Source organism: Apteryx mantelli, chromosome 15, assembly GCF_036417845.1.
Source record: "Apteryx mantelli isolate bAptMan1 chromosome 15, bAptMan1.hap1, whole genome shotgun sequence".
Lineage (NCBI taxonomy): Eukaryota > Metazoa > Chordata > Aves > Apterygiformes > Apterygidae > Apteryx > Apteryx mantelli.
Window position 1 is genome coordinate 26,019,400 of NC_089992.1, and position 19,938 is coordinate 26,039,337.

Consider the following 19,938-nt stretch of genomic DNA (forward strand, 5'->3'; position numbering starts at 1 on the left):
ATTGAACTGATCTACAGCTAAGGACTGCGTATTCTCCAAAAAGAAGGAAAAGCAGCAGTTACTATTGTTCTGCAAAGAGAAGACAAGTTAATTCATTAGGCTCTGAAAGTCAGTCTGCAAGGCAAAGTCCACATACGCCCCAGGGAAGCTGGGCAATAAGAGGTTGCATTCAGCAGGGGAATAAGGAAGAATGTGGCAGGGCTCATACTGGGCGAGATGCAAAATCTTTATTCCAGTTCTGAATTGGAAAAAGTACCACCTCCACAGATAATCATTTGACAATTCAGACAGCACAGGGAGAGGTCATGCTTGCCCAGTGGAGGCACAGACTTAGAGGACACAGTCCTGTAGGCACTTTGAGAGGAAGCTCAGCTTCAAAGTACAAACACTGAACAGTTTGGCTTAATCTTTTAATATAAAAACTCACTGATGTACAAAAATGCTAAAATGTGACAAACCATTGGAAATACTGTGATAACATTCGTCCTTACGCAGTAAAAAACAAAACAAACCCAAACTGGTAAGAAGCTCTGAAATGTATGTTTTCCTCTTCCTCCCCGCACATCAGACCATCATCTACTTAAAACGTTCATCTACAAAAAACATGGCATCTTCACTACGAACTCCAGTGCAACGGGCTACTCTCGATGGACCAGCACAAATAAACCCAGTAAAAAGAGGACTGCATACTGTAAGAGAAAGTAGGAGAGTCAGGAGTGTGCATTCACATCTAAAGATGCAGTAACAGCAGCAAATGTACAGAACAAACAGTTCAGGCTGTATGTACAGAAAGTTCTCATAAAGTAATTTTAGCTGGGGATGGGGAAGGAAGGAAGAAGATGAACAAGCTCTTACCTTAAATTTTGGATAGTCATTCATTAAGATAGTCACTATTCCAATATAAGGGACAAATCTATAAGGAAAAAAGTTTTATTAAAACAAACAGTATTCAAGAGTGAATAAGGACAAGCACTGCCCTGAGACTGTACAAAGGAAGTGCCATTTAAGTGTGCTTTGTCTAGCCAAGCACTATGGTCAACAGGGTTAGGACTTCTCCCTCCCAAGCAGGGAAGACATGGGAGTGGGGGCTGAGTGAATATCCTATCCCCAGGGCATGTTTTCACCTATGTCTTCCTTGGCAGGGGCTCTGAAACAGGCTGCTTTCCTCCCTGCCTAGTTTTGAATCCTTTATCTCTCTACTGACATAACTGGCTATTCTCTCCTATGTCAGCAATCTTTTTTAGATTCTTGGCACTCAAGGGCTCAATGACATCTTGAAGTAATCAGACCTAATTAGGTAGTGCTAGAAAAACATTACCCGTTTCACCCAATGCTCCCTTGCTTGTATCTTCAAACAGGCTGGCTTTTCTTTAAGGCCACTGTAAATGGAGCAGAGATCTGAAAGGCGAGAAGGGACTTTCTCCTAAGCTGTTCTTTTGGATCAAACAAGGCACAGTCATTCAAATTACTCCTTGTTACATATGGTGTGCTGCAAAGGAATTCAACCAGCTTAGAGAGTCACCACCTGCAGCTTGTCACTGACTGCTCATCCTACTTTCCCCAGCTCCTTTTAGCATGGCAAACCCACATCCAGGTGCCAGCAAGTTTCTAGGAGCAAACGTTGAAAATAAAACATTGGTGTAGCATGAGCTTGTTATCTGAAGAGGAGGAAAGGGGTAATCAGTGTCAGGTTTGCAAAGAATTGATTCAAGATAAAAGAACCACAGTGGAGCTGCCTTGGGATAGATGGATTCTGCATAGAAACAGTTTGGCTTGTACAGTTCCCAGCAATCACTCTAGCTACGACCAAAATATAAACAGCCCCGCAACAGAGTCAGGCCATCTACTTTAAATTATTTTAATCCAAATGCTCTTGATGTTTAATTAAAGTGATGTGCCTATCCATGATTTTGGATATCAAAAAAGCTTAAGGGTGAGCTTTTTATAACTTTTTAGTGCAATTATCAGGAAGAACGGGTTTTGTCAGCATCGCAGATAGTGGAGCTCTTTCATCTAATTGAAGAAAGTCCTCAGGAGAAAGAACAACTTAAAAAAGCAAGCTGTGGAGATTAGAAATGGGTGGTAGTTTCCTCCTGTGAGGGGGAGGAAAGAATTATTTAGCAAGCAGGCTCTTAAGTTCTCTGTTAACTCTGATGAGAACATGCACCATTTCAGCACCTGATTGTGCACACAAGGGATTCCACATTATAAATTCAGATCTCGCTTGCCTGGAAAGACTGTGATTTGCAAAAGAGTTTTGATGAAAATTCCGATCACACCTTAACATCTGAGTATGCACTGCCTTTGCATTGGTGTCCATTCAGCATCAAAATCTCTGAATGCAGCTCACAGCTTGATAAGTAAAGACTTAAGCCAAGCTCAGAACTGAATTACTTTTGTTTTTTTTAACTCTCCATGCTACCTTTTGAAATGCTTTTGCCCAGGTTGCATAAAACCCAGCAGGGAGAGTTCAACAGGAGAGGGTGGCTAACAGATGGCATTGGGGGAGGGCACTGTAATAAGCCGCAGCTTTCTCAACTTCACTTACCCTCTTGCTCTTCCTACTACATCCTTTTTCTCCAGCCAGTGCTGCCCTTGTTTGTACAGCCCTCTGTCATCAACAGCATTATTGTCTCCCTTTGTCAAAAATTTGATGTCACCATTTTGCCTAGCAAAGACAAGAGAGCCAGTTAGGGGAGGAAAAAAGACTTATTAACAGCTGTTCTAGAACAAGCACACAGAAACTAACACAAAGATATCAGAAGCAACCATGTCCTAAGTGTTCAAGGAGAATGAAATAGGGAAACTCATAAAAAAATACAGCGGAAAGCAGATTGTTTGAAAAAAACCCGCAAACAAAAGAATGAATTCTGGCTCCAGCCAAGCTCAACACAGAGCAGCTTTCCTGCAGCGTTTAAGAACAGAACCAGCACGATAAGCCATATCTAGTGAAGGTGCAGCTATCATGTCTCTTTGCTTTTGATTTCTCTTCTGTTGATGCTTCTCTTGCTTTATATACAAATGTTGGCCTGTGCTCTATACTGCTGTGAGACTTCTGGGTTAAAACAGATAGTTCTACTCAATCAGTGGTCTGAAGCAAGCGGAATCTTAGAAATAATTAGGAAAGGGGAAGAGAACTAAACAGAGAATCCCATTATGATAGTGCATGAACTCATAATATGCCTACATCTTGAATGCTTTGTGCATCCCCTACATCCTTTTTTGAAACGGAGAGAAGAATTGGAAAAGGCTTGAAACAGGTAACAAGGGCATTCAAAAGTCTGGAACCACTTCCATAAAAGAAACAATAGACCAGAACTCTTCAGCCTGGAAAAGACAGAACTGATGGGAGATAAGACAGTAGCCTATAAAGTCATAAATGACACAGACAGCAACAATCAAACAGTTTTTCACTGCCTCTTCTGATACAAGACAGAGGGCTGTGCTGCCATTCAAAGAGACTTGGACAGGCTGGAGAGGTGGGCAGAGAGGAACCTCATGAAATTCAACAAAGGGAAGTGCAGGGTCCTGCACCTGGGGAGGAATAACCCCATGCAGCAGTACAGGTTGGGGGTTGACCTGCTGGAAAGCAGCTCTGCTGAGAAGGACCTGGGAGTGCTGGTGGACACCAAGTTAAGTATGAGGCAGCAATGTGCCCTTGTGGCCAAGGCGGCCAATGGTATCCTGGGCTGCATCAGAAAGAGTGTTGCCAGCAGGTCGAGGGAGGTGATTCTCCCCCTCTACTCAGCCCTGGTGAGGCCACATCTGGAGTACTGCGTCCAGTTCTGGGCTCCCCAGTACAAGAGGGATGTGGCGCTACTGGAGCAAGTCCAGCGAAGGGCCACAAAGATGATTAGGGGACTGGAGCATCTCTCTTATGAGGAAAGGCTGAGAGAGCTTGGCCTGTTTAGCTTGGAGAAGAGAAGGCTGAGAGGAGATCTTATCAATGTGTACAAGTATCTGAAGGGAGGGTGTCGAGAGGATGGGGCCAGACTCTTTTCAGTGGTGCCGAGCGACAGGACGCGAGGCAATGGGCACAAACTGAAACACAGACACTTCCATCTTAACATGAGGAAAAACTTCTTCACTGTGAGGGTGACAGAGCACTGGAACAGGTTGCCCCGAGAGGTGGTGGAGTCTCCTTCTCTGGAGATATTCAAAATGCGCCTGGATGCAATCCTGTGCAATGTGCTCTAGGTGACCCTGCTTGAGCAGGGGGGTTGGACTAGATGATCTCCAGAGGTCCCTTCCAACCTCAGTGATTCTGTGATTCTGTGATTCTGTGAAGACCTAGGGAGCATCAAACAAAGCTAAGTGGTAACAGGTTAAAACAAGCAAGAGAAAGTGCTGTGCATAACTAACTTGGTATGCAACTAAACCGTGCCTTTCTGCAGCAGGATCTTTTGGATGCAAAAAAAAATCCACCAGTTCAAAAAGTGACCAGGTATTCCAGGTAAAAAAGAAATAAGAAATCTTTTGAGGGCTATTGAGGATATTGATGGAAAATACCCACAGCTTTTGGGCAGGGGTTGTACAGAACTACCACTTCTTGCTCAAAACCATAATTTGTAGGAGATGGGGAAATTATCACTGCACACTCTCTCTAGTATTTAATTTGTCCTTAGCTGACTGTTAACTAGTCAGAAACAGGATCCTGGAGTAGATGGACCTTGGCTTTGACCTTGGCACAGCTGCTGTTATGCTCTTAGCTTTATGCACCATGTTATTCAGCCTTCCCCAGTCATTTCCATTCAGCTTGCTGGACTCCCAACAACGCTTGTTTCTAAGCCGCAGTTTGTGCAACTACTTGGGGATCAGCTGGCCGCTGTCATCTCCCCATGGCGTCTGAAGGCACATGCTGAGCAGGAGTGTTCTTGATGCTTGGTTCTGTTGGCTTTCTCACAGAAATGACAGATCGAGTACAACACAGGAAGGCATGCAAAAGATCTTCAAAGCTTGTGCTGTTTTCATCATGCCTGAATGCCAATGTGTGTTACTTGACATGAGAGCTCGAAAAAAAACAACAAAAAACAACCCCCTTCCCAAAACACACACATCTCTTCAAAGCACCTTTGGCTCACAGTTTTGGAACAGCAAATGCTCTAGGAGCTTAGAGATACAGTTTGGAAAAAGAGGAAGATACCCAAAGGTGCAGATAATGTAGTTTCAACTCTGAAGACTGATGTGTGACATCTTATTGAGCCAATTTCACTGCTTTATTGGGTGCCAGCATGAGAAGCCCACAGCCAAGTGGCTCTGCTGTCTGAAAAGCGAATGAAATCCGGTCTGGCTTTCGTGCACTAAACCCACTAACCACATTTTGACTGCAGACTCCATGTTTAGTGACAAAAAATGAACCCAATTTGGCTCTGAACAAAGAAGAAAAGGCCAGCAGGTAGAAAACATTTTCTCAGCAAAACAAAGCTGATGCAAATTGGAATCAGTTACCACATAATCAAGCAGAACAGGGTATTCAGCTTTCCTTCATTTTGACACTCCCATCAGCTTTCACAGACACTTTTCACAGACAGTTTTCATTTCAGTCCACAACTACGGGAAGAAGTTGCAAAGCACAACTGGCCATTCAGAGAACACTTCAATTCCAAATTGTCATCAGATAAATATTCCCTACCTAGTGAAAGGCATGACTGATAACTCACAGTCCTGTCTTCAGCATCCAGCTTCAGTTCAGAGTACTCATTTTTCAGTTGTATCTTTACTGACAAAAAGATCTTTTTTCTTTTTTTTTTTTTTAAATGAAATCTGAAATATTGGGGAGTGAATCAACTTCACAGAATCTAGGATTGGTACTATGTTCCTGCTATGCTTTGCAGAAGGACCTATTTTTTTTTTTTAAGATCTGGCGTTGAGGTAGAGCCAGGAAAAAGAAAGAAGGATGAGGAACATCTGGAAATGAACTATAGCACAGAGTGCACATTTCTGCTTCTCTCCTTCCCCTGCACTGGCTGAGGGCAGAGGGAGAGGACCCTGACTTTTCTTCCCTCTTCAGTAATCGCTCCGAGCAGCAGTACAGGGGCCCACCTGAGCCATTAGCACGTAACAAGGGAGAAAGAAAATAGTATTTCACTTAAATGAGTTCCCAAGACATCTCAAAAAGTGTGCATGCACCATCTGATATCAGAGTCACCATGTATGCTGACCTTATTTTCAAATTAACAGTATCACAGAGAAATATCTTCGCACTGAAAACTGACCAAGTGGTTGTTAAAAATTTTGGTATAGAGTAACCTGAACTGCAAAGAATCTGGCTGTCTAATGCAAGATAGGTCACTCACATCCAGGATTTAAGCTGGACTATTTATGTGCATGAAGCTGGCCTGACCTTAAAGTTGGGCCGGACAAATGGTCTCAATGCCCCAACAGCTGTGGCTGCTACGAATGCTTGGGGGAAGGGATCCTCTCTATCCTGTCAACCTGATTTGGCTACAGCAATCCTCAAATGCCACCTTTATATATGATTCAAGTGATTCACTAAATCTAGGAACCGGTCTCTCAGTCCTGGTATAGCTCCAGTTCATCCATAATGCAGCAGTCACCTACTCAGCAGGAACAGACGCTAGGACCCCATTCAACTGTTGTCCGCTTCTCAGCGCTGACTTCAGGAAATAGGGATTCAGTTCAAGATTTAGTTTTCACTCAAATCTCTCACAGGGCTGGCCTATATCCCCACAAACTGGCCTCATGTGGTCACAGCTGCATCTTCCTAGACCAACAAAATAGGAAAGCTTGCAGAGAAAGCCTCACTTGGAAAACTAAACCCTGTTCAGCAATCATGTCAGAATGACCACATTTCATTCCTGCAGACCAAAGTTTCAGAAATGCGTCCAGTTAAACATTTTGAGAATGAACAGTACACATATAGTGCAGCATATCTAGAGACTCTGAATACAACAACACAAACCTTCCTACAGAGAAGAAAACTTCATACAGAGACACCCTGCCTCTGTATGACAATGGGAACCAGAACCATGAAAAAGAAGCTTTAAAATAATGCATGCTGTATACAAAATATCTTTCTTCCTACAAGGTTCTAGCACTACAGACAAGAGTCACTTCACACACCCAAATGTAGTCTTGTCTAGGGGAGACATCACAGCAAGTGATGATGTTAAAAAATGTTGATGTTAAAAAACTTAGCAGTTTGGGATGGAAATGATGGCACAGACACCATTAAGTTATATGGGGAGATCAGGAAATTGGGACTGACTCCCCAGCTTCTTAATCCTGCTAGATGATCTTTATAACTAAACAAAAGAGGAAGATTTCACCTGGCTGAAACTTCTATATTGCTTCCTACAGCAGCTGGGTATTTGTTACTGAAGTTCCACTCATTCATTTACCCCAAGAAGATAAGCAAAACCACAGTTTAGACATATGCAATACAACCCCCATATTCTAGACATACTTCTCATGAATTTTCAGGACCCGATGAACTATAGGAATTTCCCTTCCTTCTATCCTAAAGACCACGATTTCTCCCACTCTGATTGGATCTTCAATTCGGTTGGTTAGAAACAGGAGATCTCCTCTGTGAAATGCAGGCTCCATGCTGCCACTGAAAAAAAGAAGAGCAGCAATTGAACAATATTTAAATACTCAGAATCAGGTTTTGAAGTTTATAGTCTTTTGAGAAAAATCTCAGAATAACCTTAATACAGAGGTCCTAAGAAAACGGAATGGATTTGGAGATTCGGCCCATCTCTCACCTCTGTTACACTCGTATTTTCATCCACTATGCTAGCACAAGTTCGGATTTGTTGGTAAGAGAAATGCCACCAGCCAGCATTAACAGCGTACCAAATAGGGAAAAGCTGCTATTGCTCTTAATAATAAAAGGGTGGATGACAAGCAGTATCTTCTCTGCTCCTGAGCTCTCAACTGATAGTGCTACACTGGCAATACTGCAGTCCTCTTCCTTCAAAGTGTTTGAAAGCTTTGTTACAGGTAGACAGATGATCTTTGGGAACAAAGCACTCAAAGCATACGGCTCTTGCATTCCCATCTGGAACAGACAGACGGGTGTGCTAAAAATTTGTTATCATGATTCATCACTTTGCTTAACTATCTCATTCCAGGCACTGCTATTCAAATTATTTTTCTACTGTCTTGTAAATGGCAATTGTTACCGAACACTTAACCTTCTTAATTTCAAACAAATTATGCAGTACAAAAGGAACTGATGACCTTTAAGTACTGCACATATTCCTGTTTTATCTTGAGACTGTGCAGAAGCTGCTATTCAGAGTATAAGATCACATCACCAAAGAAGGGATGTGACCTCTGTCTTACTCGCTGGAAGAAGCTGCATGAAACATCTCTCACCTGGATTCACAGATCCATCAGGAGGGAAGAGGAATGCCACCTGCTTTTATTTTCTGTGTTGTTTTTTTTTTTATGGCATGTAGTAATTAACACTGACATGGAAACACACTAAAAGGACAATGCAGCTATAGAACAGGATCTGTGAAATATCCACACAGTCTGATAGCACCAGCATCTCATGGCTGCCCAAGAACTTCAACAACAGGAATTTGTCGTAATAAATAGGAGGATGTGAGCAACATTTCTGGTGCCTACTGCATTCCACTTACGTGAAGGCAACATACAACACCTGAAAATATATTCAAGTGTGGAGTGATATCCGTTATTTTCAGTCATATGTGAAGAAGGGGAGAGCTAGAGGAACACAAAGACACCGTTCATAGGTGCATTCCTACAGCTTAGTAGAAGGCCAGGAAAAAAACCAAGAAACTATGAAAGAACAGTTAGATGCAAATAACACATTTTCTTCTTTTTTCATTAATCAAGATTCAACACGTACTCCAACTATTCACACAGAGGCAGCCAGATAGGCAGACAATTCTGACAGGAGATAACAGTGCATCTCAATGTTCTACTACTAAAAGTTCTATTATGGGGAAGAGCTAGTAACCATTTTGGGAAGGTCAGTTCTACCACAAACATTGCTTTCATACAGTGATGACCGCCCCCTGCCCCCAACCCAAGCAGTGCATTTATCCCTTGTGCCATGCCCTCTGTTTCAAGGCCTTCTTTTTTAACGACTGCTTTTGCCCACAGTCATGCATTTTCCCATGAAACTTGATAAAACTCAGAAGTGCCTGGGCTGAGCTCTTCCACTTGCCATATTCTTTCAAGTCTTTCCCATTCTTCTCTTTCCCCTTCTATCACATACAAGTTAGCCAACTAACAGCAGTTGAGGAGTACAATGCTATTTTTATGTAAGGCTACATATTTTTCCTACCTACTTTCTCTTCCTTCACTTTTTTTCTGTGTTATACTAGGTCACAAAGAGAGGCTCTCGCCTGTCAGGACCTGGCAGCTGTGGATGTAAAGCACAAGATAGAAATAAGAACCAGAGTCAGGAATCCCTTGCTGCCCAATCTCTCTAGAAAACATTCTCCACTGGGGCTTAACAGTCTTGAATGCTATCACCCCAGGGTTAGTGTTTCACAGCTATTTTTCAAATTTTTGGCATACCATATATTTTTGAGAGTCAGGTTACCCCAGCGTTCTCTGATTCATATGGCCCAAGAAGTTATACCCCTTACCCTGGTATGTTATTAAACATGCCCTCAAGACCCTTTTAAACTCTTCTGTGTTATTTTCTGACCCACCTCTTCAGAGGTTTGTATGTACAGGGAGGAGAACAGAGATTAAACCAAGGGCGCGAGTCAATGGTGGGCGCAAGCTTTGGCGCAGGGTTGCTGAAACACCACTCCGACCTGGTCGGCCGGGCCCGTCCCTAGCGGGGAGCGAGGCGCCCTGCGGCCGGGTGGACTGAGCAGCCAGGCCCCGGCCCCGGCCCCGGCAGGCCGCGGCAGGCCCCGGCCCCGGCGGTCAGCAGAGCTTTACCTCAGCACCACCACGATGGGGCTCTCGCTGCCCGTCACCACCATGAGCCCCTTCCAGATCATGAGGGCGGACGAGACGATCATACCGAAGTTCAGCACCTGGTAGTAGAGCTGCAAGAAGGCGGACGCCGCGTGAGGGTCAGCTCGGCTCGGGGGGGGCCCGCAGCCGCCGGGGGAGGCGAGGGCGGCCCTCGCCAACGGCGCCCCGGAGCCGGCGGCCCCGCGGGGCCTTCCCGACCCGACCCGACCCGGCCCGGCCCGGCCCCCCGGAGAGCCCCGGGCCTCCCCGGGCACCGCCGCCTCCCAGCCCCCAGAGCCCCGCGCCGCCGGGCCGCCTCCGCCCCGCGCTGGCCGCGGCCGCTGCCCCCGGTGCCGCTGCCCCCGGTGCCGCTGCCCCCGGTGCCGCTGCCGGCCGCACCTGCCGCTTGTTCATGCGCCGCACATCGTCCAGAAAGTCCAGCGACAGCATCGCGGCGCCGGCGGCGGCGGCCCGGGACCGCCACTTCCGCTTCCGCCCGCGCGCTCGCCGCTTCCGGCCCCGCCCGGCCTCGGGGGCGGGGCGGTCTCGGCGGGGCGGTGACACGGAGGGGACAGTGCAGGTGACCCGGGAGGTGACATGGAGGAGAGGGGGCAGGAGGGGTGACAGAAGTGACAGGTGACAGGACAGGTGACAGCAGTGGTGACAGGGAGGTGTTGTGGAGGTGACAGGTGGCAGGAGTGGTGGCAGGAGTGCTGACAGGAGAGGTGACAGGACAGGTAGCAGAATTGGTGACAGGAGGTAGCAGGAAGTGACAGGTAGGTGATGGGAGAAAAGAGCAGTAGTGGGTAGGTGACAGGTGGTGACAAGGAGATGATAGGGCTGGCAGGAGCACTGATGGGAGGCAACAGGCGAAACGACAGGCGTGGTGACAGGGAGGTGGCAGGACAGGTGACAGGACAGGTGGCAGGAGCAGGGACGGAGGTGGCAGCAGCAGGGACGTTGGACGATGGGGAGGCAAGAGGAGCCCCGCAAAGCGGCTCCTCAGGCAGGAGTGTGGTGAAGGCAGCACCCACGGGTGCACAGGGTGCCTGGTCCCCTCGGTCCCGGCCACTGAAGCAGGTGGCCCGTGCACCAAGGTAGCCCACGTCACTTTGGGGTTAACAAGACAGTGCTGCGCCCGGGGCATTTGGGAGAGAGGGTGACCGGCATCCACCAGCAAGTTACCGCCTGTCGCCCACCGCTCTGAGGATGGGCGACCATCCAAAACTGCAGGAGCCAAGGGATCCCGCAGCCATCCCAAGCACCGGGGGCAGCGACGGCAGAGCGACGAGGACGTGCCTCCCAAAACGAAGTGGGCGACACTGGAAAATTAAACATCCGTTCTGCTCTGGGATTGCTGCAGGCCCTTGGTTGGTGCTGTCCATGACTGGAGGGCTTCCATATCTACCCTCAGGCCCCCTAAACCCTGGTGCTGTTGGGAGCTCGGGCAGGTTTCACCTGGGACAAGGTCAGAGCCTGCAGTCTTCCTGAGGAAATGCAACACAGGGCAAAATACCACAGACTTGGGGGACAAATCCATCTTTGTGGTTAGTGGTCCTCATGTCTCCTGGCACCAACAGCAGCTGGTTGAGTACAGAACCTGCGCATTGGCCAAAGTAGAAGGGGAAATTGCACTGTTAGAGACGTTTACAGATGGGATCCGAGTGTGCTGGTTGTCATCACCTTGAGCAAAACTTATGGCCCACTGGGTTATCTCCTGCACTGAATGTGCTTCATCTGCGAGCCCTCTGAGAGCTCACAGATGTCTTGGCTGTCCATGGGCTCTTTTCCCATGCTCCAAAGGGACGTGGGAATTCCTCCTGCCCGGGAAAGAGGTGCGTTCCCTACAACTCTCATCTTGAACCCATGGCTTGCACTTTCCATTTCATAATCCCACCAATGACAAATGCAGTTGCCAGGCCCCATTTAAATCAGATTTTCACCTTCCAGTGTTCCACCTAAAATTCTTAGGCCGCACACATACACACATACGCACACCAGCTGCCTTTAGGGCCTGTGTGCTCTCCTACTGTTACACCATTCAGACTGTCCTTCAGACTCTTCAGATGAGACCGTTTCAACACAGAGGCCCCGTAAGTGGGTACTGGCTGATACAGGCTGTGAAGCGTGAGACAGCATCATCCCTTTGGCTGCCTGTCACTTGTGGCAGTCTCCCCTGCGTCAGTCGGAGATCTGTGGGCTGAGAGAGGGCGCGTTCCTGCAGCGGTGGATGCTGCGCTGTGCACTGGGGCTGAAGAGGACTGCGTCCAGAAGGCGGCCACTGAGCGCCGGCACAGCCTCTCGGCAGGACAGCCGAGCGCAGGGAGCACCCGGCGTGGAGGAAGCTCATCACTGCAGCCTCGCACCAATGCCAACGTGTGAGTAACCACGCTGGGACAGGGGGAACCACACTTGGATAGGTAAGTCCTCTGTGGGCACAGCCACAGTGGTGGTCTCTGAGGTCCCTGCACAGGCTGTATATTCATGACTCGCCCATGTCAAAAACATACCTAAAACCATGTGTGTATTTGCTCATTGTGGATTTCCCAGCTGTGCGGGGACTGCCAACTGGATTCATATCCTCATAGACCACCCTACCACTCAGGACATCACCTGCAAGGCTTGCCAGTCATCATGCAAGCCCTTTAGCCCAGAGAAGGGGAAATTATAGATGCTATCATCAGCTACACCAGCTACATGGTAGCATGTCAAAAACTCCTTCCTTCATTGACAGAGCCAGGCCAGCACCTTATTCCCCATCTGCATAGGGTTATGCTGTCTTTATACAGCACATTCAGCTGACACCCATTCCCATGAGGCTCCTGGCCTTGCCAGAATGATGGTGGACCATGCCTTTGGGTCAGCCAGACCTGAGCCTCGAAAGGACCTGTGGTTGTATAACATTTAAAGGCCATGCCTGGCCACCAAATTGATGGCTTTGGCCACTTGCTAACATGGTTAGTAGGAGGCCTTGTACCTCAGCCCTGGCATCTTAAGGGTCACACTTGCAGGTACAGATAAGGCCTTTTGGGTTGCACACCAGGAAGGAAAAGGGGTGCTGTGCACCTTGTTCGCCACGTGTTGCTGCCTAGACAGATTGTGGAGCAGCCTGGCATGGCATGGCTCGAGCCCATTACATGCCCTAGCAGAGCACTGGCTGCATGAGACGCCTGTAGCCACCAGCAGTCTGCCTCTAGCCTCTGTGCTCTTAACCTTCTGGTGGCAAGAGGTTTTGGGTGCTCTGATAACGTCTGCAGGAGAGGACCCTGCCGGCTCCTCAGCACGTGGCTCCCATTCCCAAATCCCGTGCCTGCCCTTCAGCAAGTAAGCAAGCAGCACCATTTTGCTCTTGTATCCTGCAGAAAAAGTAAAAAGTAAGGCTGTGCCCATTGGGCCTGAGGCTGGATGAAGAGGATGAGGTTTTGCTGCTCTGCACCATGCCATTCTTGAAGGGAGAGTGATGTCCTCTGTTCTAGGGGAAGGGAAGGTGACAGGGGACATATCCACATATCCCTGGCCACCAGCACACTACGGAGCCCCTGAGATTCTTGCAGTTGCAAATGCAGTTCCTGCAACCTTCCTCTGCTTCAGGCATAGCTTTAGACACTGCCACAATGGCTCAGGCCTCCTCTAGGCCCCCAGGACTCCTTCTTCAGGCTGGAAATACATTACCTTGTTCAAATTAAAAAATAGTTTTTCTCCTGCACCCCACAGAAAAAGAGAGGAGCTTGGTGTGTATGTGCTCTCACAGCTGGATGATCCGTGTGTGCTGGGTGCAGAAAGCCACATCACAGACCTCCAGAATGGCATGGTGCCAGCTCGGACACAGCTAGCCATGCATGGTCTGTATATACTACCTATGGAGCAGTCTAACCCTCCTGCTGCTCTTAAATCTGCAATTCCTTTGTTTAGGGATGGATCCAGGAGAGATCTAGCAAAGGAGCAACACAGATGAGCAGGGGAACTGGACCAGGCATAAAAAGCACAGCAAACCAGACTCATGGCACACATGCATCCCCTGTAGCCACAACTGCAGGTCCTTATTTCAAGGCCAGTATGAGCTAAGTGGATAAATGACATCCTCTTTGCCTGAACCAGAAGACTACAGAAGCCAAGCAGGACTTATACTGGTCCTTTGCTTTACAGAGGTGGCTTTGCTTTCTTCGGACACATTTTACAGCATCCATAATGTGGAAGAGCCCAGAGTGCTCCCCTACACCTTTTTTCCTATGACAGGAGGCCTTGAGTCCTAGGATGTGTATGTTGTCCTTCTCAGCAGCTCCCTCACCTTCATGCCACTCTCAGTCCTAAATAGCCTAAGTAGCAGAGGAGAAAATTATCCTTCACAACCTTCAAGTGGGGTTTTGCCACATGCAGAAAGGCTGCCGTCCATCTGTGGAGGAAAGCAGAAAGCTGCCACACACAGCCTTAATGAAGCTGTTGGATTACCAGGGATGTTTCCTGGCTTGTAGCACTGATCAAGACCACATAGGACTCTCAATACTAATGAGCAAGACCACATAGGACTCTTAATACTACGGTCCTTAAAAAATTATCTTCATTTTTTGCTGTAGCAGGACATGCTTGGAAAATGGTGGCTGGAAGTAGGTCCATTTTCTGCACTAGCTCACCCACATCAACTAGCAAGAACCAAGCCCAATCAGGCATTGTTGGATGCTTTTATTTGAAATACTTTGAAGTAAACATTATAGCAAGGCACAAATGCCACTGCAGATTAAATAGATATGTGATGGCTTGGGAGTGCCCCCTGCTATTGTTACTCTACATAGGCTACCTTGTAAAACATTCCCTAGGCTAATGTACACAGTATCAAAAAATACAAAGAGTCCAAACTGTTTGTATCAAAACACATTGAGACAAGAAAGTGAGCAATTCAAATGCAATAAGATAAATAGTTCTTAAATTATTTAAACATTGTCATAGTAAACAATAACGAGCAGGATTCTGGCTCAACATAAAAAAACGGTATAGAAGATAATTATATTACACAAAAGCATGTGTTTGTTGAGGGGAACAAGTGAGGAAACAGCATGGACAGAGAGTCAATATGACTACATGGAAATAAATGTCTCCAAAGTAATACATAAAACTGAGTCAAGATGGGAGAAGAGCTATCAAAGGAGCTAGAGTATTTGAAGCATTACAGTATGGCGGTTTCTCAGTTCTACAATCCCCTTTCCAGGGACCACTCTCCTCCTTGTCTGATACTATGTTGGGAACCTCCTCAGCTACTGAAAGGCACTGCTGCTGACTGCCATAGGAGACTAGCTTAGCTAGATAACATGCAGAACAGGCCATACGCTAGAGGGCTACGAGGTTGATTTTGCTTCGCTGTAATCCTAGTATCTGCTTCTTAAGCAAGGAGCTTAAAAAAAGCAGATGAGGGGTGTTTGTGTCGTAGAGCTCCTAGCTGATGTTAGTGAACAGTACGGGGACTATTTTGTTCCAGCCAATACTGAGACGGGGAGGGGAGTTCTCCTGTTTTGTGAACTGTGACATCCAATCTCCAGTGCTCATCCCTAGCACAGAGAGGCACAAGTGTTTATGGTGCCATACTCACTGGCCACATTGTTCTGCCTGAGCTTTGAGCAGGGATAAGCCACCGAGTACAAGGCCCAGCCTACAGCTGGCTACACCCACCGTCCGTATAGCTTCCAGCAGTGCGACTACATTGACATATGACTGACAAGTCCCTGGGGCAGACCAGGCCCTTGTCAATCTGTGACACGTGATTTTGAGCTCTGCTCACACAAGAGGACGGTAGCTATGAAATTCTCTTTGAGGAGGATTCAAATCCATGGCATTTCATTAAATTACCTTGTGGGAAATAAGACTGTTACAAGGGCAATAAAAAAACCATGTGAAGCTTCAGTACAACTTACAGCTTGCACCTGTCCTGTGTAATGTAGAAGATCTCGTATCAGCCAGCATAGTCCTGACAAACGTGTTTCGCTGAGACAGCATTATGAATTAAAATGCATAAAACAAAGGCAGGATGGGAAGAGAAAAATAAGTCATAAATACTAGGAGAAAGAAAGCAAGATAGGGAAGGCAAGGCTGGGGCTCCAGGCAGAGGCTGAGGCAGTGCACACTCGAAGGAAGAGAGCTCATCTTAAGGAAACTGCAGTTGCAGAAAGTGCTCCTTGATCCTCAGGAGATGGACAAATTCCAGCGAGGATTCTCGCCCTGCTTTCCCTTTTCACCTCTCTGGTCTGGCAGAGATTTAGTGCTTAGGATGCAATGGCGGGGTTTTTCTCTTTTAAATTTCCCTTACAAATAGAAGTTAACGGAAAGCAATGTCCATCCCAAGAAATCAACAGAATATTTAAAAGATTTGCCCCATCCCCACCCAGTATTTTGAGTAAAAACCCCCCCAAACAAAAAACCCCAAACAACCAAAAGGTTTTTTTTTAAGTCTTAAGAGACTTTGAATGATTGTTCTGAGAGGTGCTATTAGGACCCTCCACACCACACGTCTGACTGTGTTCACAAAGAGTTGAGTCAGTTTTACACTCTTTGCATTTCAGATATTCTTCTTCCACCGTAGTGTTCATCTCACCGTTATACCCCTCATGTCCATTCTCATTCATCTCTGTTTGTAACTTCTCTCTCTCCTCTTCTCCCTCCTCTTGCTCCTCCTCTTCATCCTCCTCCTCCTCTTCGTCGTCGTCATCGTCCTCCTCCTCCTCTTCATCTTTTACTTTATGAACAATGAAGAGGTGTCTGTTCAGAGAGATCTGAGAAGTGTAACACAAGCCGCAGAACAAGCACTGATACGTGGAGCTGTCCGTCTTGTGCTGAGGTATGTGTTCCTGAAATTCAGTACTGATGTCTGTTGCAAATCCACATTTAGCACATTTCCAGTGTGCTTTCAGTTTTTTGGCTGGCGGCATGTCTGAACCTGCAGTGGTCTCTGCCTGACCCAGCTCATCTGTTGACATCCTCTTTGGAGATTTTGCCTTAAAAATAAGATTTAAAAGTTACTTTATTGTTCTAGCACATGTAAGAGTAAGCACCTTAGCTTGCTAAATTCCATGCATGTATCTAAAGGCATTTGAGGGCAAATACACATAGGTATTTTGTTACAAACTAAAATGAAGCCATGTCTGGGGACTCCTGTTGCATTGTCTTTCCTGCAAGCACCTAAACACCTCAGGGCTTACTGCAAACTCTATTCCAAGAACTTGCATCTTCATCCCAATATGCAGGATTTCAACTGCTATCCTGCCACATGAGTTGGGAGACCTGGGAGAGATTGGCTGGACAGAGACATGATGGGGAAGGAGAATTTGAACTTGATGGGGGAGGCAAAAAAAAGTCAGAAAAAGAAAACATGATGAGCAGAAGGAGAAGCCCACTGAGTGGTCACAGCTGAGGGACACAGGGATGGTAATTAGCCCAGGCAATGTTTCTCAGATTTAACTGTGGACATTTTTCCCTTCACTCCCAGGTTGTTTCCTCATGGTGTCTCCATTAATTCATTCCCTTTGTCTTGTAACCCTGCAGTGTGCTTCTCCTCCCCCGAGGATCACTCACTTGCATATGCCATTTCATGTGATTTTGTTACCTACGTCTTTGTTTAAGGCACAGTTAGGGCTGTGTTTCCAGACCCAGTCAGAAACACATGAAGCTACTGTCTGTCCCCAGTTTAGCCAGGTGTGCCTGATGAATACATCAGCTCTGCTGGGTGGAAGCAGCTAACAGCTCCTGGAAGGGAATTCTTGAGCTGCCCCAGATGTTTCCATGTCACTATGCCTGTAAGCACTATACAAACATATGGCATAAATACAGTGGGGAGTCAGTCACGGTTGAGATCCCTCAGTACTCTAGTACAGATGAATGATAACTAGCAATGATACGGAAAACCTACTTCTGTTTTTAAAGTAAATGGAGCAAAGAAACTCAATCAGCCAACCTCTCTCCCCCCAAACCAATCCAAAATAAAATTAGTTGAATGGTAACAATGTATTTGCTGAATAAATTTACCCCGTTCTACTTAGGAGAAACACAGTTCTTATATGTAGCAGATCTAATAAGATTTTAAAACAGAAAAGGAATCTTTACATAAGTAACAGAAAAAACAAGGTGGAGAAGAGGAAAAAATGTAGCAGGTTACTGTACCTCAAGGAAACAGAATACAATGACAGAGGAAAATCAGGGTAATTACAAACCAAATTAGATCTGGTTACAGAGTAGACTGACAAAAGGCCAATAAAACACAGGGTCATGTGTTCAAGAATATCTTGAAAAATGCAAGATACATTGCCCTGGTGCTGCCACAGCTCAGCTGCACTTTCACTTTTGATCACGACACTGTCAGAACGAAACAAACTGGGTGGAGTTTAGAGAAGAGGAAGGAAATCTGCCATATGGATGAGAGGACTTTACTGCTGCAAGGCTGCAGCTCAACACAACATCCTAAGTGAACAGCTACTCGCCAGGTATATTTATTTTTCAATGAAAATGTATCAGTTACTTCTGCTGTGTCTCTCTCTGGAACTTTTGCTTTGGCCATCTGGGATAAGTCTGGGTTTTTGATGCCGTGCATGAGGCTGATGTGATTCTCCAGCATGAATGGCTGAGGAAATGTCTGGTTTTCATCTGTGCAGTACCTTGGAAATACAAAAGGAGGAAAAATATTAGAGGAGAAGCCCAACTGTTCATTTCCATACAAACAGCTCTTGGTTAAGTGTCAAACCAATAGATGTCATTGCAGACAGAAGCTGGTGAGTAATGTACTATTAAGATTACCAAAATATGCAGCAAATTGCTGTTTTAATAATAAAACATTATCCCTAATGGAAATCAACAACAGTTTAGAGTTTACCACAGTAAGCATGAATGAGAATGAAAGTAGGGCACTTATTTACAGTACACTAGCAAATAAATAGAGGGACTAGCGGAGATCAGGCCCACTGTGACACATGCTATACAAACACAAGATAAATAGTCAAGATGGAAAAAGCTCGGGAGAAAAGTTACTCTCAGATGAGAAACCAGCACACAGAGGGACCTCGTGACTTGTGTGACACTGGGGCGGCTTCCAGCAGACCCAGGTTTGACACCCAGCTGTCCCAAGCACCGGTGTAGTATCCCATCCACAGACCACATTTATCATAATATGCAAAGTTCTTATAACACTGCTAAACTTGCAGCTTTGATAACAATAATGTAGTCAGAAGCACTTGCAAATGCATAGCTCATATGTATACGTGTTAAAACTTGGTAGAACTCAACAGCTGCCCGAGACCATGGCTGAAATTTCAAAAGGAGATGTGAACAGGCAGTGCCATCCGCTGACCTTCCCTCCATGATGACTGAGGTTTACTGGAAATAAGCATCAGGTCTTGCAGCCACATTAAAAAAAAATCCCTGTAGCATGGGCAAGTCCATAGTGGACTCTATTAGGAGCTGTGAAACCCAAGATTGACTTCGAGCTCTTCTGCTGACTGCCAGCATGACGTGGGGAAGGTCTGTCAGCTATGCATCAACCTGAGAAATGAGGAAAGCAATACTAGACTTCTGTGAAGCACATAAATTACAATTGAAATGTAGGCAGCAAGGGATGAAAAGCAATAGCTAGAGGATGAAGAATCTCTGGGCAATAAAGAAATTTTTTAAGAGGAGAGAAGTTCCCTACTGATCTTCTAGCTTCTTTTCTAGATGGAAATTAAACAACAGTCAGTAATGATGTGAAAATGCAGACATGCTCACTGAATATTTCTGTTTTTTAACTGAAACCACTTGGATGACAAATCAATATTTAATAATGATGGGATTTTTCTCCCTCACAGAGGCAATAAGAGAGCCTATTAAGTAGTATTTATCAAAAATAAACATTTCTAAAATCAAGTGTTCTAGACAGTTTGTACTTAAGACTTGGAAAATAACAGCAAGTTCCAATAACAATAACCAAATGAATTATGAAAAAACCCCCCCCACCAGATTATTTTGCAATTTGCTCTAATTTGGAATCCTTCCCAGGTGAGCAGGGAAAGATGCTTT

At 46.0% G+C, this 19,938-nt stretch overlaps 2 protein-coding genes across 4 annotated transcripts in view; both read right to left on the reverse strand.

Annotated features, from left to right (window-relative positions):
- Positions 1-391: 391 nt before the first annotated feature.
- SEC11A (SEC11 homolog A, signal peptidase complex subunit) lies at positions 392-10,411 on the reverse strand. The gene is made up of 6 exons (XM_067305587.1): positions 10,312-10,411; positions 9,895-10,004; positions 7,427-7,576; positions 2,549-2,668; positions 856-913; positions 392-689 (listed from the first exon to the last, which is right to left on the reverse strand). Exons 1-6 carry the CDS (start codon positions 10,360-10,362, stop codon positions 639-641), a joined length of 540 nt encoding a protein of 179 aa, XP_067161688.1. The 5' UTR covers positions 10,363-10,411; the 3' UTR covers positions 392-638.
- Positions 10,412-14,577: 4,166 nt separating this feature from the next.
- ZNF592 (zinc finger protein 592) overlaps positions 14,578-19,938 on the reverse strand; it is a 39,428-nt gene continuing 34,067 nt past the window's right edge. For all 3 annotated transcript variants that reach the window (XM_067305864.1, XM_067305865.1, XM_067305863.1), the window contains exons 8-9: positions 18,410-18,545; positions 14,578-16,892 (exon numbers count right to left, since the gene is read on the reverse strand). In XM_067305864.1, the coding sequence (XP_067161965.1) occupies positions 16,344-16,892; positions 18,410-18,545 (685 nt within the window). In that variant the 3' untranslated portion in view covers positions 14,578-16,343. The remainder of the gene's footprint in view (positions 16,893-18,409; positions 18,546-19,938) is intronic.